Source organism: Asparagus officinalis, chromosome 7 (assembly GCF_001876935.1).
Source record: "Asparagus officinalis chromosome 7, Aspof.V1, whole genome shotgun sequence".
In the NCBI taxonomy this organism is placed as follows: domain Eukaryota; kingdom Viridiplantae; phylum Streptophyta; class Magnoliopsida; order Asparagales; family Asparagaceae; genus Asparagus; species Asparagus officinalis.
The window spans coordinates 150,177,392-150,204,007 of record NC_033800.1 but is presented as its reverse complement, the minus strand read 5'-3'; the positions used below and the strand labels follow the sequence as shown (position 1 = coordinate 150,204,007).

The 26,616-nt window shown below is 39.8% G+C and overlaps 2 protein-coding genes and 1 pseudogene across 6 annotated transcripts in view; all 3 read right to left on the bottom strand.

The window, feature by feature from the left end:
• Nucleotides 1–443, bottom strand: part of LOC109849271 — a 1,296-nt pseudogene extending 853 nt beyond the window's left edge.
• Nucleotides 1–26,616, bottom strand: part of LOC109847989 (receptor-like serine/threonine-protein kinase SD1-7) — a 68,662-nt gene that overhangs the window by 4,169 nt on the left and 37,877 nt on the right. Inside the window, exons 1-8 of one of the 5 annotated variants that reach the window (XM_020417229.1) lie at nucleotides 14,118–14,325; nucleotides 12,556–13,998; nucleotides 12,103–12,234; nucleotides 11,869–11,996; nucleotides 11,148–11,358; nucleotides 8,542–8,779; nucleotides 8,307–8,457; nucleotides 7,757–8,232 (exon numbers count right to left, since the gene is read on the bottom strand). In XM_020417229.1, coding sequence (XP_020272818.1) covers nucleotides 7,930–8,232; nucleotides 8,307–8,457; nucleotides 8,542–8,779; nucleotides 11,148–11,358; nucleotides 11,869–11,996; nucleotides 12,103–12,234; nucleotides 12,556–13,840 — 2,448 coding nt within the window. In that variant the 5' untranslated portion in view covers nucleotides 13,841–13,998; nucleotides 14,118–14,325 and the 3' untranslated portion in view covers nucleotides 7,757–7,929. Of the gene's footprint in view, nucleotides 8,233–8,306; nucleotides 8,458–8,541; nucleotides 8,780–11,147; nucleotides 11,371–11,741; nucleotides 11,799–11,868; nucleotides 11,997–12,102; nucleotides 12,235–12,555; nucleotides 14,326–26,616 lie in introns of those variants that run through there. The other 4 variants (XM_020417228.1, XM_020417226.1, XM_020417233.1 and 1 more) reach the window with 4 other exon arrangements.
• LOC109848005 (receptor-like serine/threonine-protein kinase SD1-8) overlaps nucleotides 23,585–26,616 on the bottom strand; it is a 33,615-nt gene continuing 30,583 nt past the window's right edge. The window contains exon 5 of the mRNA XM_020417257.1: nucleotides 23,585–23,740. Coding sequence (XP_020272846.1) covers nucleotides 23,715–23,740 — 26 coding nt within the window. The 3' untranslated portion in view covers nucleotides 23,585–23,714. The remainder of the gene's footprint in view (nucleotides 23,741–26,616) is intronic.

Below are 26,616 nucleotides of genomic sequence, written 5' to 3'. Positions count from 1 at the left end.
TTGCCAACCATAATTGCCACTAGCGTCGCCCTCTTGCGTTACGACTAAGTTTCCGTCGTCGAGTAGTTTTGCCACCGGACGAGTCAGTTGGACGGTCGGGTTTTGACTCGACCAGGCGACTGTCGTGGAGTTCGGGGCAGCGATGGCAAGCCTTCCGTCGTGGGTGACGGATAGGAGGCCGGTGGAGCTGACGAGGGGGTTTGCGCGGTGGCGACCCAGAGGACGGTGACTGTGAGATTTTGTTGTACCAGAGCCGACGTACGGTTTGTTGAGTTCGGCGGGGTGAAGAAGCCAATGCGAAGGTTTCGCCGGCAGAAGACTAAGGTCTCGTTGTCCGCTAGGGGGTCGCCGGGAGTTATGGTGTCTCTGGCTGTGGCGGTGGGCGAGGACAGGATGAGGAGCACTAAAACTTGTAGGAATGATCTGGCATTGCTTGCCTCCATCGTTGATTCTTTCGTTTGCAATTCTGGCAGGTGAAGTTTTATATATAAAGATCAAACCAGCGACTGGTTGATAAACAAGTGGGGATTCCGGTGCTTGAGCATTTGTTTTTGAGCGACAAACGTTGACCTTGATGCGATCAATCATCTTCCCATTAAGTGATTGGATGGTTCCTTAAATATTAATGATGTTCAACCCCGACCATATCGATCGCTCGCTGAATAAGCCCTCTCGGGTTAACAATTAACCATCCTCGACACGATTGACCGGTCGCCGACACCGTAGAAGCTAGTAAGCGATTCCCTTATCATTGTTCACAATTATTCAAAAGTGAAACCTAGCTTCATAAGTGTTTGTATCTGGCATCCCGCTCAGATGATCAAGTTCCATCCCAAGCTCCAGTTCGCCAAACGGGCGTTGAATTATGGTAGAGGTAGATCTCTGGATCGCCTGTAATTTCCATGGAAGAATGGTAAGGTCCCGGCGAGGGATGGCTGTAGCTGGTCCACGCTGCAAGCGTGCGGTTGATGCCCGTGGTCAGTGTGAAAATGGCGTAGTCGGTCGACCGAAATTGCAAGTCAGTCGACAGAATACAGGAAAAATTCGAAGCCGGGAAAAGTTCTCTAGTCGGTCGACTTATGGACCCTGATCAGTCGACCGAAAGTTTACACACTACTGGGCTAGAAAACGACGTACTTCATTAGTCGACCGATGGACATCCACCAGTCGACTGATGCGGGATTATCAGTCGACCGATAGCAGTTATTGGGCCGACTTTTTTCCTAGCATGTTTTGGATTTGTGTTTGACATAAATAGAAACACGTTTTCTAGTGTTTTGAGAGAGGCATTTAACAGAGAAGTTTGAGACTTTTGAGCACTTTGAGAGGGAGATTATCGTGAGGGAGTGAGGTCTTGTTGGTTATGGTTATTTTGATTGTTTGAGAGAGTTGCAACCCATTGTATTTCTCCTTCATGTAGTGAAATCTCCCCATCCTCTCCCCGTGGACGTAGACAACTTGTCGAACCACGTAAATCTCTGTGTTTGTGATAGGTTTTGGTCGTTCTCATTGTGAATTGTGCTCGTGATGTTCTTCTTGCATTGTTTACTGACTCGTTTGGATTGTGCACGCTTCCGCTGTAGGCATCAAAAATTGCCTATAAATTCCCGCACGCAGCTCGAGATGAAGCAAAGACGACGAACGTCATCATCTAAGTCAAATGAGATTATCTGATGTCATAAAGAAGAAAACGGATGCACGAAGCGAATCGGTGAAGCGTACAAGCCAACGAAAACGCGTGAAACAACAAAACGACAAAGCGACGAAGTGCCGGAACGTCTCAAAAAGAGAGAGAGAGACACCATGAGTGTCTCGCCCACTCAGTGCCTCCCACGGCGTGTTTTTCGATAGATTTTCGGGTTTTGACGGTTCCAGAACCTCCCTAACTGCCTTGAGGCTATCTTTAAACATGGGAGAGTGGTTATTGGCTGAAGATATGTTCTTATCCGCAAACACGACATCTAGAAGCCTATAAATACAATCCTAGGGCCCTTATAATCGGTGAATCTTGGCAGATCTGATTATGGTGAGCAACGGCGAAGCCCTGACATTTTGGAGAGTGAGGAGTACGAATTTCAGATCCAAAGGCGAGTTCTTGACGAATTCTTCAGCTTAAAGAAGAGGAGTTCGAGAGATCTGCAGCCATTCAGCATCCTTCAGTCATTTCCTTAAGATCGGACTTTGTTTCGATCTTGAGAAGAGTATTTATCTCGCGTCTTCGAGATATTTACTTCTGTTCTTGTTTCTCTTACGAAATAAGAACATCGAGCCTTTAATTCGTTCAACCCGGATCTGGTTCTTGGTGGTCCACAGAGCAACCATCCTCGGTACAAGCAAAGATTCCACGCAAGCAGCGATCAATAAATGATCTTGCGTGTGTTTCTAAGAGATTTTTTTGTTTAATTCTTTTGTGTAGAGAAGTCTTATAAAAGGGCTCACTCTTTTGAACTTGTTGTAAGTTGATAAACAATTGTAATGAGTTCCCAAATGAATCAAATTTCTGACGCAAACACACTGGTGATAAAAGTGGGAGCCAACGGCCTCGCTGTCGAGACCGTCGTGTCGCAGCCAAGAATCAAGATCCTAGTTGTTGCAGAGGTCGAATATGAGTTCGACCAGCAGAAATTCGAGGAGTACGTTTTATCCTCCTCCTCCAAATCCTCCTCCCCTCACAAGTGCAGGAAAATCCCTTCTTTGAAGAAGGTTCGTTGGTCTTCAGATCTGAAGACCCAAGGCGATGACGCTTGCCCAATCATTATTATCATGAGAGAAATTGTTGGTTGCTCTCTCTATGATATCAAAATCAAACAGAGGCAGCTCCATGCTATCTTCTCTAGTACTTTCTTCAGCATTTTCATTAACAGAAGTACCTAGAATTATTTTTATTATTAATTTACATATTTACAAACTAACCATTTATAACAATGATGTGATCAGGAGCTGTTTACATATTCAATTTTTTATGGAAGTGTATTCATGTTAAATACGAGAACCCCTACTTCTTTTCCTCTTCCTCAATGTATAAAAAATAATACAGGCAAGTATTAGTATCGCCAGGACTACACTCAGCACGACAGCTAAGATTTGTGTGCCTCCGCTTATGAGACTGGCTTGATATTGATTCTGCAAACCACCAACACCACATTTTTATTACAAACTCAATGTATGTAATTCCATATGACTGACATGAGAATACGTCCCGTGTTCAACTATGTAAGTTATTAAAAAACCAGTAATAACCAGAGCTAAAATGGCCAGTTGTGATCACTCATTTCGAAGATAACAACAGGAAAATACTCTGTAGTTCAAGGCTTTTCCTAATTCTCCAACTTTTTTAGTCTAGAATTTTTCTTCATTCAATTAGTAAATCAATTGATCCACTGAGCCAGAAAAAACAGCATTTGGGGGCAAGAAGTCACTCCTCTGCAAAAGACAATCTTACAGTCTACAGCATGCTTGCTGGTCATGGATCCATCCAGGTAAAACTGGCAACGGCATGATAGGAATTTTCATCACTTAATTTACTCAATAAATTATAAATTAAATGGCTTAAAATGCTCTCCACATTTCTCTTTCTTAGGCTGGTAAGTAAGTCAATTGACCGACATATGACTTTCACTTCCTACTCTCGTTCACTCGTTTATCTCATGAACTGGGAAAATCTATAAACCAAGATTATGATGAGAAAATAATCTCAAGTTCTTAGAAGTTGGTAAAAGCTTTTGAAGCTCATAAGCACAGTCATAAACACTACTATGGCTGACAAGGCTCAAGACTCTGTATGCTTCTGGATGGATGACTAAAAGTCCACAGTGAGAAAATTCCAAAAGGAAAGGAAATGAAACTATCAAGTCAGATATCTTCGTGTGATCTAGATAAGAATTTTTCAGAGCAAACTAATCTACACAGCTAATTTCATCTGCATTAAATGCTGATTTAAACCAATATAGAACAACTTGTCGGTCTCACATCAGACATATTTCAATACGCAGATGATATTCAATATTCAAATGTTACCATAATATGAACTTTGAATGTTATTCGGAAAAAGATTGTGACTTGCTCCATCAACATCCCGTTAGGAGGTTATTTGACTCATCGCTTAAGAGACTAGAAGGTTCTCTAGCTTCCGGGACTCAATCAAATGCCATCGCCCACTCAGTGCCTCCCACGGCGTGTTTTTCGATAGATTTTCGGGTTTTGACGGTTCCAGAACCTCCCTAACTGCCTTGAGGCTATCTTTAAACATGGGAGAGTGGTTATTGGCTGAAGATATGTTCTTATCCGCAAACACGACATCTAGAAGCCTATAAATACAATCCTAGGGCCCTTATAATCGGTGAATCTTGGCAGATCTGATTATGGTGAGCAACGGCGAAGCCCTGACATTTTGGAGAGTGAGGAGTACGAATTTCAGATCCAAAGGCGAGTTCTTGACGAATTCTTCAGCTTAAAGAAGAGGAGTTCGAGAGATCTGCAGCCATTCAGCATCCTTCAGTCATTTCCTTAAGATCGGACTTTGTTTCGATCTTGAGAAGAGTATTTATCTCGCGTCTTCGAGATATTTACTTCTGTTCTTGTTTCTCTTACGAAATAAGAACATCGAGCCTTTAATTCGTTCAACCCGGATCTGGTTCTTGGTGGTCCACAGAGCAACCATCCTCGGTACAAGCAAAGATTCCACGCAAGCAGCGATCAATAAATGATCTTGCGTGTGTTTCTAAGAGATTTTTTTGTTTAATTCTTTTGTGTAGAGAAGTCTTATAAAAGGGCTCACTCTTTTGAACTTGTTGTAAGTTGATAAACAATTGTAATGAGTTCCCAAATGAATCAAATTTCTGACGCAAACACACTGGTGATAAAAGTGGGAGCCAACGGCCTCGCTGTCGAGACCGTCGTGTCGCAGCCAAGAATCAAGATCCTAGTTGTTGCAGAGGTCGAATATGAGTTCGACCAGCAGAAATTCGAGGAGTACGTTTTATCCTCCTCCTCCAAATCCTCCTCCCCTCACAAGTGCAGGAAAATCCCTTCTTTGAAGAAGGTTCGTTGGTCTTCAGATCTGAAGACCCAAGGCGATGACGCTTGCCCAATCATTATTATCATGAGAGAAATTGTTGGTTGCTCTCTCTATGATATCAAAATCAAACAGAGGCAGCTCCATGCTATCTTCTCTAGTACTTTCTTCAGCATTTTCATTAACAGAAGTACCTAGAATTATTTTTATTATTAATTTACATATTTACAAACTAACCATTTATAACAATGATGTGATCAGGAGCTGTTTACATATTCAATTTTTTATGGAAGTGTATTCATGTTAAATACGAGAACCCCTACTTCTTTTCCTCTTCCTCAATGTATAAAAAATAATACAGGCAAGTATTAGTATCGCCAGGACTACACTCAGCACGACAGCTAAGATTTGTGTGCCTCCGCTTATGAGACTGGCTTGATATTGATTCTGCAAACCACCAACACCACATTTTTATTACAAACTCAATGTATGTAATTCCATATGACTGACATGAGAATACGTCCCGTGTTCAACTATGTAAGTTATTAAAAAACCAGTAATAACCAGAGCTAAAATGGCCAGTTGTGATCACTCATTTCGAAGATAACAACAGGAAAATACTCTGTAGTTCAAGGCTTTTCCTAATTCTCCAACTTTTTTAGTCTAGAATTTTTCTTCATTCAATTAGTAAATCAATTTTCAAGGCTTTTCCTAATTCTCCAACTTTTTTAGTCTAGAATTTTTCTTCATTCAATTAGTAAATCAATTGATCCACTGAGCCAGAAAAAACAGCATTTTTTAGTCTAGAATTTTTCTTCATTCAATTAGTAAATCAATTGATCCACTGAGCCAGAAAAAACAGCATTTGGGGGCAAGAAGTCACTCCTCTGCAAAAGACAATCTTACAGTCTACAGCATGCTTGCTGGTCATGGATCCATCCAGGTAAAACTGGCAACGGCATGATAGGAATTTTCATCACTTAATTTACTCAATAAATTATAAATTAAATGGCTTAAAATGCTCTCCACATTTCTCTTTCTTAGGCTGGTAAGTAAGTCAATTGACCGACATATGACTTTCACTTCCTACTCTCGTTCACTCGTTTATCTCATGAACTGGGAAAATCTATAAACCAAGATTATGATGAGAAAATAATCTCAAGTTCTTAGAAGTTGGTAAAAGCTTTTGAAGCTCATAAGCACAGTCATAAACACTACTATGGCTGACAAGGCTCAAGACTCTGTATGCTTCTGGATGGATGACTAAAAGTCCACAGTGAGAAAATTCCAAAAGGAAAGGAAATGAAACTATCAAGTCAGATATCTTCGTGTGATCTAGATAAGAATTTTTCAGAGCAAACTAATCTACACAGCTAATTTCATCTGCATTAAATGCTGATTTAAACCAATATAGAACAACTTGTCGGTCTCACATCAGACATATTTCAATACGCAGATGATATTCAATATTCAAATGTTACCATAATATGAACTTTGAATGTTATTCGGAAAAAGATTGTGACTTGCTCTATCAACATCCCGTTAGGAGGTTATTTGACTCATCGCTTAAGAGACTGGAAGGTTCTCTAGCTTCCGGGACTCAATCAAATGCCATACGTATAGTCCGCACATAGGTTTCAAACATGGGCCCTGCAATTGGATGGTTGTGGTTGAGTAAAAAAGAATGCACTGAATTAAATATAAAGACAAGGATGCAAGGAGTAATAGCTACGTATGAAAAATACTAGAAATGCCGCCGTAGACTAGTAGGTGTTGTTCATCTCTGTGTTAAGCAAGAATAAAAGCTCAAATATTTAGCTTTACATGTTAAAGTGTGACTGTCCTAATGAGTAATTATTTGTTGTCGCTAATTCTGATCTTGTATTGTGCAAAAGATAAGAAATACAAGATTGTTTACTAGATGTTCATCTTACTGACTCCTTGTTTCAGAAGTAAACAGGCAAAGACCTGCACCATAATACAGGTAACTCAGAGGATAACAATTCTATTGGGTGATTATCCTTGTTTCAGAAGGATTGAGATTTAAATTTCTGTCATGAAACATAAAGAAAGAAATTTATATGATGTTTCTTTGATAGCCATCACACATTGATAAAATGATGGGTAATTAACATCAGTAGGCTCTTGCTCATGTAAAATTGGACTAATCAAAATTACCATAACAAAGCCTAGAGTTAGCATCAACATAGAACATTTCACCTTTCATCAATCTATCACTATCCATAACTTGTACTTCTCATTTTAGCTTGTTCGAAATAGTAACCGGCAGAATTTGCATAACAATATCTGGAAATAGCAATGTTAAGTTTCAGGCCAATCAAAATAAAAACACATTGATGAATCGGCCATCAAAAGGTTTGGCCCAAAGGAGATCATTCTGTGCAGAGTAGCCTAAAGGGTTCTGTTCTATATGACAAATGAGCCCGAAGGTTTGAATAGATTTTGTTTTGACATTTTACATCAATCTTACACCATTAAAAAAGACCAAAAGAAGATCATTCTGTGCAGAGTAGCCTAAGAGGCTTCTAATTATATGACTTGTTGCCAAATACCTCATGGAGAAAGTTGAACTGCAGAGTGCTTCCAATTTGCTTTTTCCGGAAAAGTTGAATATCTTTGTAGAGATAATACATCAATGTCAGAAAATAAATTAGACAATGATGATTATAAGAAAACTAGCTCGCTACACCAACAATGATACAGAGGAGTTTATTATTGTCAGAGAAAAGAAACGCAGATAATTAATCATTAGATGTTCCACCCCTTGAAATAAATGTCATACCATAATGGTACAAGACAAGAAAACTTGGAATAAAAGTCATACCATAATTAACCACTAAAAGGGTTTACGGGTATTGCCCACTAACAGAGCCATGTAACAAACACACTAACAATTATCTATCTAAAGACATAGTAAGCGTTAGATCGTTTATACTAGAGTTTTCCTTCACTGGAGACGGACTTCCTGTAGGAGATACCCTTGCCATAAAACCAGGTTGTTTAGGCTCTGGCAGAAAAGCATGATCACTGCATAACATCAAAACAACGGATGACATGATCGGTCTATCCTCCGGTTGCTCTTGGACACAAAGAAGCCCCACTTTCATGCATCTTAGAATTCCAGTCATAAAAACTGAGGCATCCAATGACGTGTCAATTAGTTGCAAGATGTTACCTTCTTTCCACAATGTCCATGCCTGGAAGAATTAAAACCCAGAAATAAGCCATGTGTCAACAATAATTAGATGTAGTAATCAGCTAATGTACTTACTTTTCCTAAGAGATATTCCTCGGCCGCAGAGAGATATACCCCTTTATTTCTCCTTCCGCTAATGATTTCTAACACTAAAACCCCAAAGCTGAATACATCAGATTTTACTGAGAAGATCCCATTCAATGCATACTCTGGAGGCATGTAACCACTACATTCAATCAAACACTAAATTAGGTATTACGGTAACTAAAACTAAATTGACCAATCACTATCAAAGATGGATATTTCTTACTATGTCCCAACTACTCTCCTTGTCTTTGTTTCCGTCTCATCTTCTCCAAAAAGTCTGGCCAAACCAAAGTCTGATATTTTGGGAATCATATCTTTGTCAAGAAGGATGTTTCCAGCTTTAAGGTCCCTATGGATGATTCTGAATCTCGAATCTTGGTGAAGATAGAGAAGTCCTCGTGCAATTCCTAAAATGATCTGGTATCGCATTCTCCAATCCAATAATGCCACTTTTTGTTCATCTGACCAAAATCTCATCGAAGTTAGAAATACCAAGACTAAAGGGTGTGTGGTCGTCTTTAGAAAGAAAGCTTTCCGGAAAACATCATTTCTAATCTTCTCAGTTTGAGACGTAATGTTTTTGTATGCAACTAAAAGGAAATGATGCATTTTATCCATTTATGCAATTAAAATGTGATTGAAAGGTAGGAAACTAAAAAGTGGTAAAGTACTAAAATAAAAATCATTTGAGCTATGCATCTAAGTGCATGGGAACAGGTATGGGTACCAGTACGGGTGCAAGTGCGGCCACGGGATATGGAAAAATTGTAAAATGGACTATACAAGGACACGACTACATATATGTATTGAAATTAATAATTTACATGAGATAATTACAATTCCTATCACATTTAAGTTATTTTATTATGTTAATTTTTCTAAATTAGAAGCTACTTGCTTTTGAACTAAACACCTCCTTTAAAATCATAATTTTTAACTTGGATATGGGCTAAAACAAACCAGACCCAGGTCTAAAAAGTTTTAAGAAATGGATGTGAAGTATATGATATACGTCCAAGAAGCATTTGACAAGTGTTTCAAACAATACATACATCATATAATTTAGTAAAAGTCTGAATAAATGTATGCATATATCCGAGGAGTGTCCATGAAATTTGAGTACGGGTACGTGTCGGGTACGTGTCTAGTACGCATACGGGTTCATGACAGAAATACTTAGGAAATTTCAGGAAGAATCAACCTGAAGACGTAGGGGACCCGTCTAGCTAGGATTTTACGGAGCAAGAGTAGGGTTTAGATTAAAAGCTTACACACTTTCAGTGTTGTTTATAGTTATCAACCAAATAAATCAGCCTAAAAATCCATAGCTAGAGATCCTCCCATTTGTCCTTGTCTTTCCACTAATCAAAACCATCAACACTAGCGTTCAAAGTCCAAGACTCCATATGATAAAGGAAGATTATCTAACTGGGATTTGATGATGTACAACTATGATTAAAGTAGAGCTCATATATATTCTCCATGTAATTTTGACCCGACAACTAATCAACCAACCTAGAAAAATGGATTCTTCTAGAGTCCAATAGCTAAAGATATTATTTTCCCTTGCCTCGTCACTCATCATCTTAGTTAGATAACTACCAATAGAAGGACTATAGTCCAAATGCCCAAATGACAAAAGACAACTATCTAGATTATTGATTGGAGATTAGAGTGAACAAGCATCACAAGCTATAATTTCTTTGACATAAAATAAAGGTATGACATCTAATGTTAAATATAAATTATGTGTCATATAAATTGCTAGATTCATATTTTTAAGTTTTGTAGGTTACTATGTTATTATGATTAAGACAAATGTCAAAACATACATTAAGAGACATTAGCCCAAATGTCCATTTTGTAATTATATGGTGCTCTGCATATTCAGGAGGCGCAGTTGTTACCACCGATCTTCAATAATAGAATTTCTTGTGTGCTCACAATTGGTTAATAGTTGAAATTTGAATCTCTTTGTGCACCTATTCACACACATACCGGTTCACGTGCATCTAGGTTACTCAGACATCCGTTTTGGATGCATGTCCGTGCCAAACATGTGTCGAACGCGGGTTCACCGCAGACATGCCATGTACACGTGGTTACCTATTTTCCTCTGTTACTTATAACCCTAAACTATTTTCTTGGATATATCAAGCCCTAAACCAATAGGTTTTTGAATGCAATAACCTAATCGTTACTTAAAGATTTGTAAAATACCCATCGTGTCCCATGCGATCAAAACTATACTTTTGTTGTTAAACCTTAATTCCTAGTTTGATTTAATTTGATTCTTAATTGTTATAGACAGTAAAAGAAACATACAAATGTTATGGATATTTTAATTCAATGTTAGATCTAAAGTGAATATTATAGATATGCATATATATGTGCATGTGTGTGTATCCATGTCCCATTATCCTGCCTTTTATAAATTTTCCATGTCCCGTATCTGTGCAACCTAGACGTGCATGCAAAACACGAACTTGAACATGCACACAAATATGCAAACCAATACACACACCCGCACATTCACAATTGCATGCACATCTACCCGCTCATAGGAATTTTCAATGTCGTCTATGAATTTCGCGTAAAACTTCAATTTAAAATTCCATGAAATTTATCACTAGTTTGGACGAATATCAACTACCTACAGCTTAATTAAACAACTTTTTTCATGAAAACTTAAGTTGTGCCCTGAACATATATTCCAGAAAGGATTCTAACAAAATTACACAAGAATGCAAGCATATGGTGAGATGATTGGCAAAACATACTTAAAAAGAGAGAATGAAATAATGGACGAAATAGAGGGGAAGCAATTACCAAACAAAAAGGTATCTAAACTTTTGTTTGGCATGAATTCATATATTAATATCCTTTCATCTCCTTCAAGGCAGCATCCCAGAAGCCTCACCAGATTTCTATGTTGGAGCTTGGCCACTAATACTACCTCGGTCTTCAGCTCATCCAGACCTTGTAATGAGGTCTTGGAAAGTCTCTTCACAGCAATTTCTTGTCCCTCTCTCATCTTTCCCTAATTGGGAACCATAAAAGGCATCGGGAGAAAGAGGGCTTTTATAGCCGAAAATTGACAGGATGGCGACAGCCTGTCGCCAGCCACGCGAGCGTCCCTTTTGGACGCCGAGGTCGGAACGCCCCCTCCCCCACAAATGCCAGGGTCGGGATCTTGGACGCGAGGGTCGGAGTCACCCAACGCGAGGTTCGAGCCGTCACCAAAACGCCAAGGTCAGGGCGGCGTTCGCTCGTAGGGCTCGAGCTCGCCTGCGTCATCCTGGAGCTCGTCGGAGCTCCTCCGCCGACGAAGGTTGGTATCCACTCCCAACCTAACAATCTCCCACTTGGAGACCAAACCGACGCTAACGGGCTATCTCATCAAGCTCCTCTCCTGTGTGGAACCATTAAAAAAACTAGAATAAACTTTTACTTTCGAACTTCTTTTAAAATTTTGAAATATTCATAGTAAACTCATGAATACTCATCATTCCCTAATTGGGAACCAAATCAATTAGCATGTGAAATTTACCTTGTAGACAGAACCAAATCCACCTTCTCCAAGCTTATTTTCATTAGAGAAATTGTTTGTTGCTGCCTCAATTTCTACAAATTCAAAGAGCGGCATCTCCATATCATCTTCTTTAACGAAAGCATTCCCTAACAAAGAGTTTTTGCATTTATTAAAACTATAAGTTCACAATGTAGTTATGTATTATGTGATAAGATAGGAGCATGTTAATGTTCAATAGAAAGAAATAAATACCTCTAGTCCATTTCAACTTCCTCCATGCATAACAAGCAACACTGACAAGTATGGATATTACCCCCAAGACTACACTTAACGATACTGCTAAGGTTGCATCTCCGCTCTTATGAAATTGACTTGATATTAAACCTGTAAGACACCAACACTGCTCAATCAAGAGTTTCTTTTCCCTGTATACAATAACTAATGGCTCTGACCACTAATAGATGTTTTTAATGATTCATACATCATATGGATAAGGCATGAACCTAAGCCTTGAAGAACAACAAAAATAGTAGCCGAAAAACAGAACAGTGATGCACTGAAGAAAGCAGCTTTTAATTTCCAAATCATAAATCAGGTTAAGAACAAAGCTTCCTCGATTGATCAGAACCCAAAAAATAATGTGCGTGTGTGTGTGGGAGTTAGCATTATCAAAAGGCAAGAAGAATGCAGTTCATAAGTGACTACCTATGTCCTCCACAGCCAAACGTAAATAGAAATCTTGGCCACCATCCAAATACGATGTAATGTCCATTAGGTCCATGGACCACATAATGCACCCACTTCCACTCCCGCGTATGTCAGCACGAGAAAACCCAGTGCAAGAACAATTCCTCAAACAGGCAGCTCGACATTCATCCAGGCTCATTGTCCTATTTACAGTCGCGGTCACTGTGTCTGGCAAAAGCGTCCGGGGAACAGTCACAAATCCATCAGTCCCATTCCTACAATCCAGTTTGGTCTTCCTGACACACCCATCAGAAGTATATCTTAAAGCCCAATTTGCCGGTGATTTAGGCTCAAACCCTTGCAAGCAACTGCACATTGGAGAACCATTTGGATCACACGAACCATATGGGCCACAAGCAGCATACACATCGCATTGGCCGCTTGGGGTGTACCAGTATCGGTTCCACACACTAGACTCATCAAGCCAGATATACCGTTCTGTGACCCCACGTGGGTTCACAACAAGCCTAGTGATAGTGGACTTGTTAACTACGCCTGCGCTGTAGTAAACCTCTTCCTTATTATTAACAAAATGGAAGGCAAAAGCATCTGTATAAGTTAGGGTTACTGGTAATTGACTGCTGAAATCGAGGCCAGTCCAGGGACCAGACCGCCATTGCAGAATATGGCCATTCCAAAATAATAATTGGGGATCACCGCGGAGGTCCAAGGCTAGGGTGTAGTTACCAGGGGATGGATCGGTTGAGCTAGACCATGCTGTCAGGTTACGGTTGAGTCCACTTGTTAGGTTCCAACCTAGCTTCATGCCTGGTATAAGAGTATCGGTCGGATAATCGAAACTTTGCCATGCGAAACTATCGGAATCGGTTATCTGAGAATCCCTGATAACAAAATTGCCAGCGTCCAAGAGTTGCGCCACAGGTTTTCCGACAGCCACCATCGACGGCGAGGACAAGAAGACTTTAGAGTTGCCATCAGTTACGAGGAGGCTTCCATTGGATGTTAACATCAGGACTGCCGTAGGACCTGAGACCGGGTTTTTACGGTTCCCAACCCATATGACGCTCTGCCCCGGGATTCTTGTGTACCATGTACCGATGTACCGGTTGTTTTCTGAGCTGGTGGGGGAAAAGAAGCCCAAAGAGAAGGTCCCGTCGGAGGAAACTAAGGTCTCGTCGCCGGAGAGGGGCTGGCTTGGGGTTAGGGTGTCTCTAGAAACGGAAAGAGAGAGCGACCAGAAGACGAAAGTAAAGAGAAAAAGGAAGGATTTGGCGTACGACATCCTCAGGTTTCACAGAGCAGCAAGCCTTCCACAGGAAAACAAATGGAGGGGAGGGAAATTCCACACGAAAACAAATGGAGGGGAGGGAACTTCCACACGAAAACAAATGAACAGTGGGATTGGTCAAAGTCAAGTGAGAGGGAAACTCCTGCGCTCCGCTGAAAATTCGGAGTAAAATGTAACATCAAATGGAAAGGAGAGATGAATCTCACAACTTCTGCAATGAAAAGTGAGAGGTTAATCTCATCCTCGTTGATTTATGAACTGAACAACTCACCTGGGCTCAGTGTATAAAAAGCCCCAATCCAAGGTGAAGGTGATGACGAATCCCATTCTACGGTTCAGTTGGAGAGCTGACGGAACAGAGAAGAACCTGCGAAAATATTTGGACAATGATAAATTCTTTGCAGAGGAATTTGATAAAAGAGAGAACTTTCAATTTCAATTGTTTTGGTTTGGTGATTTTTCAGGGGGGATTTTTATTTTTTTTAAAAAAATGACAACAAAAAACTACAACGTCCTCGTGGTTAACGAAGGAAACGCTATATATAAAACTATAATTATACTTTCCCTTTCAAAGACGAAAAATTTTTTTCTCTTTGAATAATAAATATAAGATTGATTGAACTTAAACCAAAATGAAAAGCCAAACACTTGTGAGCACGCATTTTTACTTCATAGTTGAACTAGGGTTTTCTTTTGGTGACGAGGGAACCTTAGTCAGCGCATTCGGTTTAACCACTAGCGGCCATAGTGCGAGTCCTCCAAACTTCAATTTCAACCATGCGAGAGACACATATTTCTCAACTTTTTCTTCTTCCTGCATCTGGGTCTCATTATCCACATCTATCACATTTTCACTTTTCTCTTCATGATGACCATCTACCCCATCATTTTTCTTCATCTTAGGTCCCTCATATTGTTTTCCACTCCTAAGGATTATAGCATTCACATGACCCCTGGGATTCGTCTCGGGTTGTCCAGGTAGCATGCCTGAAGGCCTAGAACAAGAGCTAGCATTTTGCGCCAATTGGGTGATTTGTGTCTCTAACATCTTGTTCTGTGTAGCTAGGGAATCCATCTTAGAGGCAAATTGTTTTACTACCTCATTCATGGTTTGTTGTTGTTGCTTAAACTCTTCATTCAATCTCGACTGAGTCGTCACAAACTTTTCCATCATATTTTAACAACAAAAAGTGTTGCCCGCGTGACAGGGGGGATACTCACCACTGTACTACAACGTCCTTGTGGTTAACGAAGGAAACGATATATATAAAACTATAATTATAATTATACTTTCCCTTTCAAAGACGAAATTTTGTTTTTTTCCTCTTTGAATAATAAATATAAGATTAATTGAACTTCTGAAAGAACATAAACCAAAATGAAAAGCCAAACACTTGTGAGCACGCATTTTTACTTCATAGTTGAACTCGGGTTTTTTTTTTTTTTGAGACGAGGCAACCTTAGTCAGCGCATTCGGTTTAACCGCTAGCGGCCATAGTGCGAGTCTTCCCTACTTCAATTTCAACCATGTGGGGCTTCCCCTTAATACTATGGGCCCATCCCCTAGTATGATCACAGCCGAGCGCCCCATTACCCTTGCCAAATCTGGAATTCGCGTCTCGGGAGAGAGAAAAGATGCATTTTCGTGATTTAGGGTGAGAGAGAGAGAGAGAGAGAGAGAGAAGGTGTATTTTCGGGTTTTAGGGCAAAATACAGGTATGGGTTGGGCTAGAGGGGTTGGGTCACATATATTTGGATTTTTAAGGGCTATTAGACATGGGCCAAAGTAGGAGGTGCTGGGCCACATCAACATCTTGTATTTGGGGCATTGACGCAATTTTTCCTTAAAAAAAGGAATGAAAGCTCGAATATTTAAGCTTTACATGTTCAAATTTAGGGAAAATGTGTCCAGGCCCCAAAAATAGAAAGTTCATGTGACCTGCCTCCTTGTATTCTGACCCATGTGTATAAGCCCCAAAGACACACTGTATTTGTGTTAAGGCCCCAAAGTATCGGACCCTGAGAAAAACCCAATAAAAGTTACGAATTTACCCTTTGATTTGATTGAGCTTGGTAACTGCGCCCGCCCATCCCTTTAACCCCATCCCATCTCTCTCTCTCTCTCTCCTCTCTCTCTCTCTCTCTCTCTCTCTCTCTCTCTCTCTCTCTCCTCCTCCTCCTCCTCTATCTCTCAACTTCTCCTTCTCTCTCACTTCTGCCATGGCCACTGAAAATGATCAGGCTCTGGGGAGGTCATAGAAGTCGAAGGCGAGGACGGTGGTCATGGAGTCGGAGGTCGGGGAGTCATCTTGGAATAGGATCTCCTTGGATTCTTGAACAGCAGTTTGGGTTTTTCTTTAATGCCTTTTTCTTGTGTGATTTGGTGATTGACAGAGTTCTGTATAAGAGATTAACAGCAGAAATTTTCAAAAGCTCACATTGAATATTCAGGCATATCGACATTTAGCTAAAAATTAAAGACAATATGATTAAAAGTCGACTAAAGAATCTAAGAAGCTGTGAATTTGAAAGGGGAGACAAGGAAAATTAGAACTATGAACCCTGCACGCATCGCGGCCCCACCCTACAATCGAACCGCTCAATCGAGATCGTCGCTGGCGTCAACCTCAACCACGGCGACATCGCCGGGAACCTCCCCGAGGAGCTCGGCCTCCTGAGGGACCTGGCTCTCTTCATAAATTCCAACATCGCTCGACGGCAGCAGTGAGCAGAAAACAGCAGCACCGTGCCGACTTCGCGCGCGTTTTTCGGCCACCTCCGGTCTTCGTTTTTACCACCATCTTCGTCGATGTGTAGCCCTTTATATTATCTATCACTCGGCAACCTTCTCCTACCTACGGCAAGCCGGACAACGACGAAAAGCTCCGAACAGCGAAGAACAAACCCGAACGGAGAGGTAGAAAATAAGCCCAAGTGAAAGGAAGATACCGTGTGATAGACAATATAAAGGGCTACACATCGGCTAAGACGATGGTAAAAACGGAGACCGGAGGTGGCCGGAAAAAGCACGCGAAGTCGGCACGGCGTTGCTATTTTCTGATCGTTACTGCCATCGAGCGATGTTTCGGACGTTACCGAGAAAGATAGAGAATGAGTTAGAGCGTGATACAAATTGGAGGTGATAGGCAACATATAGGGCTACTCGGCAAAGAAGAAAATCAGTGGAAACAGAGATTGGATGTGATTAGAAAGTACGTGCGAAGTCGGCACAAAACTGTAGTTTTCTGCAGCGAACAGAACTAACATGAAAGCGGGTAGAACTAACGTAGGAGATGACAGAACTAACATGAAAGCTGGTAGAACTAACATCGTAGCGAACAGAACTAACGTGGCAGTGAACAGAACTAACATAGGGGATAACAGAACTATCATGAAAGCGGATAGAACTAACGTAGGAGATGACAGAACTAACATGAAAGCTAGTAGAACTAACAGTCCAGTCCTCAAAACTAACAGTTCAGCCTTTAGAACTAACATTCCAGCCCTTAGAACTAACATTCCAGCCCTTAGATCTAACATTCCAGTCCTTAGAACTAATAGTCCAGACTACCCAGCTCACAACCAATTTTCAACAGCTTCCCGATGTTGTTGTTTTTGCCAAAGGCGAACCTGTTGTGGTTTATGAAGATGGCGTCGAGGTCTAACGTTAGAACTAACATGGGGCATGTTTTCTGCTCAATTTTGCCAAACAAGTATTCAAAGATGCTAGAACTAATATGAACCGAGTTAGAACTAACACAGTTCGTGCTAGAACTAACTCAGTTCGTGCTAGAACTAACATGACCCGAGTTAGAACTAACACAGCTCGTGTTTAGTTCTAATACACAGCTAGAACGAACATGAACCGAGTTAGAACTAACACAATTCATTCTAACTCGGTTCGTGTTAGATTGTTAAGAATGAACCACGTATATTCAACTAAATCAGGCTTCAACTCTGATATTTCATCTGTAACGCTTTCATTGACATGTATGCAAAATTAGGCAGGCTCAATTTTGCCAAACAAGTATTTAAAAATGCTAGAACTAAGATGAACCGGGTTAGAACTAACATGACCCGAGTTAGAACTAACACAGCTCGTGTTTAGTTCTAATACATAGCTAGAACGAACATGAACCGAGTTAGAACTAACACAGTTCATTCTAACTCGATTCATGTTAGATCTAACACGAACTATGTTAGTTCTAACTCGGTTCATGTTATTTCTAACACGAACTGTGTTAGTTCTAACTATGTTAGGTCTAATAACATCATCTCCTCCTGTTCTGATTTGAATCATGGTATCAACACATAAAAGAGTACCTTACAACATGAAGAATTGAATCATGGTATCAACACATAAAAGAGTACCTTACAACATGAAGAATTGATAATAACAGAGATAACTGCATACATAGTACCAACCAAATTAACAAACGATAATAACAGAGATAACTGCATACATAGTACCAACCAAATTAACAAACCAAATAAAGATAATCTGCCAACTTAGTACTGCCAATACAAAAAACAAATCAACAAACCAATACAAACTTCCATCAAAGTAACAAATACAACAACATAATACCAACCAAATTAATACAGTCATCAGCCTGCAAATGTTTAAAATCCCAAACAAAGAAGAGAACTTTCTGATAGAATATAGCAGGTGAGGAAAAAATATTACAAAAGATATGAGCAGAATATGCTCAACATGAGACTTTTAAATAGAAAATTACAAGACACAACTTAAATAAACAAGATATGAGCAGAATATGCTCAACATGAGACTTTTAAATAGAAAATTACAAGACACAACTTAAATAAACAAGGACACGAAGTAAAAGAGCAATTGAGAGATTTTTCTAGATGGAATTTATAAAAAATTTGAAAACCCACACAAGATGAGCTCGGCCTCCTGAGGGACCTGGCTCTCTTCATAAACTCCAATATCACTCGACAGCAGCAAAGAGCAGAAAACAGCAGCACCGTGCCGACTTCGCGCGCGTTTTTCGGCCACCTCCGGTCTCCGTTTTTACCACCGTCTTTAGCGATATGTAGCCCTTTATATTGTCTATCACTCGGCAACCTCCTCCCACCTCTGGCAAGCTCGGACAGCGGCGAAAAGCTCCAAACAACGAAGAACAAACCCGAATAGCGAAAAACTCCGAACAGCGAAGAAAAAACCCAAACGAAGAGGTAGAAAATAAGCCTAAGTAAAAGGAAGATACTGTGTGATAGACAATATAAAGGGCTACATATCGGCGAAGACGGTGGTGAAAACGGAGACCGGAGGTGGCCGAAAAACGCACGCGAAGTCGGCACGGCGCTGCTGTTTACTGGTCATTACTGCCATCGAGCGATGTTTCGAACGTTACCGAGAAAGATAGAGAATGAGTTAGAGTATGATACAAATTAGAGGTGATAGGTAACATGTAGGTCTACTCACCAAAGAAGAAATCGGCAGAAACGGAGATTGGGTATGATCGAAAAATGCGTCCGAAGTCGGTACAAAACTACAGTTTTCTGTAGCGAACAAAACTAACATGAAAGCGGGTAGAACTAACGTAGGAGATGACAGAACTAATATAAAAGCTGGTAGAACTAACATGACAGCGAACAGAACTAACGTGGCAGCGAACAGAACTAACATAGGAGATAACAGAACTAACATGAAAGCGGGTAGAACTAACGTAGAAGATGACAGAACTAACATAAAAGCTGGTAGAACTAACAGTCCAGTCCTTAGAACTAACAGTCCAGCCCTTAGAACTAACATTCCAGCCCTTAGAACTAACATTCCAGCCCTTAGAACTAATAGTCCAGACTACCCAGCTCACAACCAGTTTTTAACAGCTTCCCGATGTTGTTGTTTTTGTCGAAGGCGAACCTATTGTGGTTTATGAAGATGGCGTCGAGGTCCTGCATTAGAACTAACATGGGGTGTGTTTTCTGCTCAATTTTGCCAAACAAGTATTCAAAGATGCTAGAACTAATATGAACCGAGTTAGAACTAACATAGTTCATTCTAACTCGGTTCATGTTAGTTCTAACACGAACTGTGTTAGTTCTAACTATGTTAGGTCTAATAACAACATCTCCTCCTGTTCTGATTTGAATCATGGTATTAACACATAAAAGAGTACCTTATAACATGAAGAATTGATAATAACAGAGATAACTGCATACATAGTACGAACCAAATTAACAAACCAAGTAATAGAGATAATCTGCCATCCTGGTACTGCCAATACAAAAAATAAATCAACAAACCAATACAAACTTCCACCAAAGTAACAAATACAACAACATAATACCAACCAAATTAATACAGTCATCAGCCTGCAAATGTCTAAAATCCCAAACAAAGGAGAGACTTTTCTGATAGAATATAGCATGTGAGGAAAAAATATTACAAAAGATATGAGCAGAATATGCTCAACATGAGACTTTTAAATAGAAAATTACAAGACACAGCTTAAATAAACAAGGACACGAAGTAAAAGAGCAATTGAGAGATTTTTTTAGATGGAATTGTTAAAAAATTGAAAACCCACACAAGACGAGTTCGGCATCGGCGGCATCGACATCGACTGCCCCAGCATTGGCCGTGTCCACATTGCTGGGGCGGAAGGCCTCCGTGGTGAGGGCGGCGACACGTTGGATGTCGCAGGGGGAGGACGAGTCTGGGACAAGGTCGGGCAGAGTAGAGGAGGGGGACGCGGCAACGACGATGAGAGAGGAGATGAGAGAGAGGAGAGAGGAGGTGGGAGCACTGAGTTTGAGGGATTGAGGAGAGTAATGGAGAACTAACATAGTTAATGCAAATGATAGAGGGAAAAAATGGGGGGAAAATTTCCCTCTATTTCTTACATCAGTTCACATTTAATTGGACTTGACTATCTAAGCATCTGGGAAAGAAGGAGAAGGGCAATTTTGGGTTTTTTTCAAAATACAATCGCTATTTTGTATACCGCTGACGTAGAGGGGCCTTGAAATATTAAACGGTACTTTTGGGGGCTTATCCACATGGGGCAAAATACAAGGAGCCTCATCACATGAAGTTTCTGCTTTTGGGGCCTCGACACAATTTTCCCTCAAATTTAACATATTCAATTTGTATAGTTTAAAGTTCGGACGTGGAATTGGCCACTGAGAAAACAACTATGCTGGCTATGATAATATTCAGACTATATCAAAGAAATACAAGATCGCTTACTTGAAATTGCCAAGATGTTCCTCCTACTGAATCCGCGTTTCTTATTAAATCCTATACAAGTTTTTGTTTCTCTTCAGAGGTAAACAGGCGAAGACCTTAGCAGAATACTTCTAACTCAAAAGGATAATAATTCTATTAGGTGATTATCCAACTAACAGCAGATAAGGAGGAGATTTAAAATTCTGGCGTCAAAAATAATGAAAGAAATTTATATGTTTCTTTCATAGCCATATAAGGAGGAGATTTAAAATTCTGGCGTCAAAAATAATGAAAGAAATTTATATGTTTCTTTCATAGCCATCGCACATTGACAAGTGATGTGAACACGTCAAAAATAATGAAAGAAATTTATATGTTTCTTTCATAGCCATCGCACATTGACAAGTGATGTGAACATCGGTAGGTTCTTTGCTCATGTACGATGTGACTAATCAGTAATCAAAATTACCATAACAAATAGATATGATCGTTGAAGCGCAATTACATCCATCCTCCAACATATTGTTTGTCTACAATAAATAGATAAACACAAAAAACAATATTAGTCGTAAATTGTTTGTTAAACATCATCAAAACAAGAAGGCCAACAGATGTGACTAATCAAAATTACCATAACAAATCCTAGAAATCCTAGAGTTAGCATCAACATAGAACATATCACCTTTCACCAATCTATCACACTATTCATAACTCGTATTCCTCATTTTAGCTTGTTAGAAATACTAACTGGCAGAATTTGCTGGACGATATCTTGAAATAGCACTGGTGAGCTCTAGGCCTATCAAAATATAAACACATTGATGAATCAACCTTCAGAAGGTTCTGCTCAAAGGAGATCATCCTGTGTAGAGCAACCTAATGGGCTCTGTTCCAGTTCCATGTGACAAATGAGCCAAAGGTTTGAAGGGATTGTGTTTTTCATTTTACATCAATCTTACACCATTAAAACAAACCAAAAAAAAAGGCACGCAATCATGAAGGGTCTTCTAATTATACGACTCGTTGCTAAATCTCATGGAGAGAGTTGAAATGTAGGGTGCTTCTGATCTGCAATACCCATTCGACACAAATGATATTGAGTCAAAAGGCTATTTTGAACCATCAGCCAAAGTATGCATGAGTTTTTGGGTATGTTAAGACAACCCCGAACAAGTTTGTGCCAATTAACTCTAGGGAGAATCTTATGATAGATTTCTTAATACGGCTTCTAGTTAACCAGATCCTCTGTCCGATGCGTCTATGCCTAATATCTGTAATTCGAGTTGCCATCTATATATTGTGACACTTGATTATGATGGGATTACATAGTAAGGATTTTAAATGTGTGGTAAAGATAAATCTATATATTGTGACACTTGATTATGATGGGATTACATAGTAAGGATTTTAAATGTGTGGTAAAGATAACTGCTAGAAAAAGATGTAGATCCTCTAATAGTTCTCAATTTAATCTCTTTAATCAGTACACCAAAAACTTCAAAGTCCTTTTAATCGGCTGAAACCTAGACTCACGTAACGGTGCTAATTTTTGTAAAATCCGCATTACATTTATGGCCACAATGGGATTCGAACCTGGGCTCGTCCGATATCATCTTAAATTAAGTCCCTTTAATCATTACACGAAAGCTTCAAAGTTATGGTGAGAGTGGAGGATTATATTTTTACACTCAACAATAGTGGTTAGTACATTCTTCTGATGAAGTCGATACTGGAAGGGTAGATGAACTGGTATCATCTCTTTCTCTTTTTCAGCAGTATTGAATGAGACCGACGACACCTTATTAGCTTTTGCTTGACAACCTAATTTTCGGTTGCGCCTGTTATATTTGTGTTCTTTGTTTTTCTTTATGCATCTCTTACATCCAATCTGGCGGCAGCCCTAACAGGACTGCATCACCAACTTATAGGACCCACATCCGCATCACACGCATCATTTAATGAAGAAGCCCAAAGCAAAGGTTTCATTAACAGGAACTAGCATCTCATTGGTGGAATACATTAAAGATGGAGTGATAGTGTCCCTCAAAAAAAGAAGAGGCAAAGAACGGCATCCTCAAAGTGATTAGTTTTCTCATGCTCTGATGAAAAAGCAATGTTTATCAAGGAAAGGACTGGTTCATCACACTTGGGGAAAAGAAGGATTAAATCTCAAAGTTTACATCTCATATACATCACCAATACCTATTATTTACAATCAAAATATTCTGTGGTCTAGTACTCCAATTCAAACAAGTTGGATAATAGGCCAGATTAATTAGTCGGAGACAAACTGACCAGTACCTTTTCACCTTATGAATATGAATGGTCCATACCCATAAGAATTTAACCACACTATTATTGAGGTAGAACTGATATAAGTGCTTATTACCTGGCTACAAGCATCGTAATTGTTACGCCATTCACTGTGTAATATATCCATCTTTGACAATGAATGATTAGTCAAAAAATGCTTTCTTGCCACAAAACCTGGTTGTTTAGGCTCAGGCAGCAAAGCGTGGTCGCTCACCACCTAACATCAAAACAACAGACGACATTGTTGGTCTGTCCTCAGGGCTCTCCTGAACGCATAGCAATCCAACTTTCATACATCTTAAAACATCAGCGGTACCAATTGAGCAATCCAAGGATGCATCAACTACTTGCAAGCCTTCACCTTTCTTCCAAAAATTCCAAGCCTGAGATAATTAAAATCAAATACAGTTTGTGTGTTAACAATAAATATATGGATGTACATAGTGCATCATAAAAGAAGTAGAAGGTTGTATTTAGTCTATGGCACTTACTTCAATTCACCTAAAAGATGCTCCTCAGACCGAGAGAAATAGACTCCTTTGTTTCTTTTGCCACTTATAATTTCTAATACCAAGACCCCAAAGCTAAATACATCAGATTTTATTGAGAAGATATCATTTATTGAAATTAAACTTGATTTTGGATCAAGCTTAATTTTGGGTTTATGATGGAATTATTCTAAGTTTGACCAAACCCAAAATTAGGTTCAAATTCTAGAGGTTTTCTAGATACACTCTAGAAGGTTGATTACCTCCTTAAAGTGTTCTAGAGAAATCTTTAAGCTAAATATCTAGATAATAGTATAGAAACATCTAGATAATTTGTGATAAAAATATTTAGATATTATGTAGAAATTTCTAGAGATTAGAAAAATATCTAGGAACTATGGAGGTGATATTAGAAGAATCTAGATCCTTTGTAACATGTCTTTGGGAGGCTATAAATACCTCCTCGCCTCTCTCATTTGTAAGCAAGAAGAAAAAGTTGAACAAGTGAATAAAACAAGTTCAAATAAAGAGTCTTCCTCTTCATAAGTTCTCTACATTTCTCTAAAAGTCTTTCAAGTGTTCTCTAAGTGTTCTTCATATTCTTCTTCATACTTAGAGGTTTATTCTCTTGGTTTCTTTCGGGTTTCTTGGGTATTACGGTCTTGGGCTAGTGCTAAGCACTATCGGTGTTAAATTTACATGGTATCAGAGTCATTCTAATCTTGTGCTCTTCAAGATCGGGGTTTAAAGAGAGCTCGGGTTTACTCTAAGTATGGAATCAATGGGTCGTGTCGTTGGATTGGGAATGGAGATCTTAAACCAATCTAACTACCGGTTATGGAAGTCATGTATGGAGTCATACTTGGTTAGTGAGGACTTATGGGATGTCATCGGCGGTAGCAGCACAACACCACCAAGGGGAGATGCTGCAACAGTGGAAGTGACAAAGGAGTGGACACGGAAGAATGCCAAGGCGGAGTTTGCTTTGAAGAGGTCAATATCTTCAGGACTATTTGAGCATGTCTCAAGATGTACATCCGCAAGTGCTATTTGGCAGGCACTAGATCAATTGTTCAACAAGAAGAACGAGGCTCGTCTACAACTGTTAGAGAACGAGTTGGCGAATGCGAAGCAGGGGGAGTCTTCAATCTCAGAGTTTTTTATCAAGGTAAAAAATATTTGCTCTGAGATTAATACTCTCAATCCGGAGGAGTCGATTTCGGAAGCACGGTTGAAGCGGTCTATTATTCGTGGTCTACGACCCGAATATACACCGTTTGTTACTTCAGTTCAAGGATGGGCTACACAACCTTTCTTGGAGGAGTTTGAAAATCTACTAGCTTCGCAAGAATCACTAGCCATGCAAATGGCGGGAGTTAAAGTCCATAATGACTCGGGGAGTGCTTTTGTAGTGGGGAGACAACAAAGCTTCAGAGCCAAACCCAAATATGCTAATGTGAAGAATAATGATGGACGAGAAGGATCTTCTACGTGAGACAAGAAGCGATTCAAGTGTTATCGGTGTGGAAAACTTGGGCATTTCAAAAAGGATTGTCGAGTCAAGCTGAAGGAATCAAATATGGCGGAATCAAAGGGTCATACTGAAGACGAAGAATGGGGAAAATGTTTCACGGTGGAGGCTGCATCTTCAGGTACATCCACAGCTAAAAATCTTAGAAATGATTGGATTGTGGATTCTGGTTGTAGCCATCATATTACCGGAGATGAGAAGTTATTTTCTAGTCTTCAGCGTCATGACGGGAAAGAAGCCATCATTACTGCGGATAATTCAATCCACCGCGTTGAGAAGGAAGGGACAGTCGTTATTGAAGGAGATGATGGAAGCCCAATCACTCTCAAGAACGTATATCATGTTCCTGGAGTAAGGAAGAATCTTCTCTCTGTGGTGAATGCGGTTGACTCAGGTAACTACGTTTTATTTGGCCCAAGAGACGTTAAATTCTTAAAGAATATTAAAGAATTAAAAGCGGACGTGGTTCACACCGGAGCACGGGTTAAGGATTTATATGTTTTATCGGCCTCAAATTCTTATGTTGAGAAGATGAGTACGAATGATAATGCCTTTATATGGCATGCTAGGCTTGGTCATATAAATATGACTAAGCTAAAGGTTATGGTGAATAAGGATTTGGTTAACGGGCTCCCAAAGTTGAAGATTCATGATGAAGGAAAGCTTTGTCAAGGCTATCAATATGGAAAGTCACATAGACTTCCATTTGACAACTCCACTTCACGATGCAGCTCTCCGTTAGAGAGGGTCCATAGTGATTTGATGGGTCCGACGAGAACATCCTCCTATTCTGGGTTTCGGTACATGTTACTGTTTGTTGATGACTTCTCACGGTACACTTGGGTATACTTTGTGAAGGAAAAATCAGAAGTATTCTCCAAGTTTAAAGAATTCAAGGTTACCGTGGAGGGAGAATTTGGTCAGAAGATCAAGACTTTAAGGACGGATAATGGAGGGGAGTTCATGTCAAAGGAGTTTATCTCTTTTTGCCAAAAACATGGTATCAAGAGAGAATTTACATGTCTGTATACACCTCAGCAAAATGGAGTAGTGGAAAGGAAGATAAGACATCTAAGCGAGACATGTAGAAGCTGGTTACATGACAAAAATTTGCCTAAGGCCTTATGGGCGGAAGGCATGAGATGTGCAACGTATGTCATCAACCGGATGCCACTTAGTCCAAACAATATGAAGTCTCCTTATGAGATGGTTTATGGGAAGAAGCCAACGATGAAACATC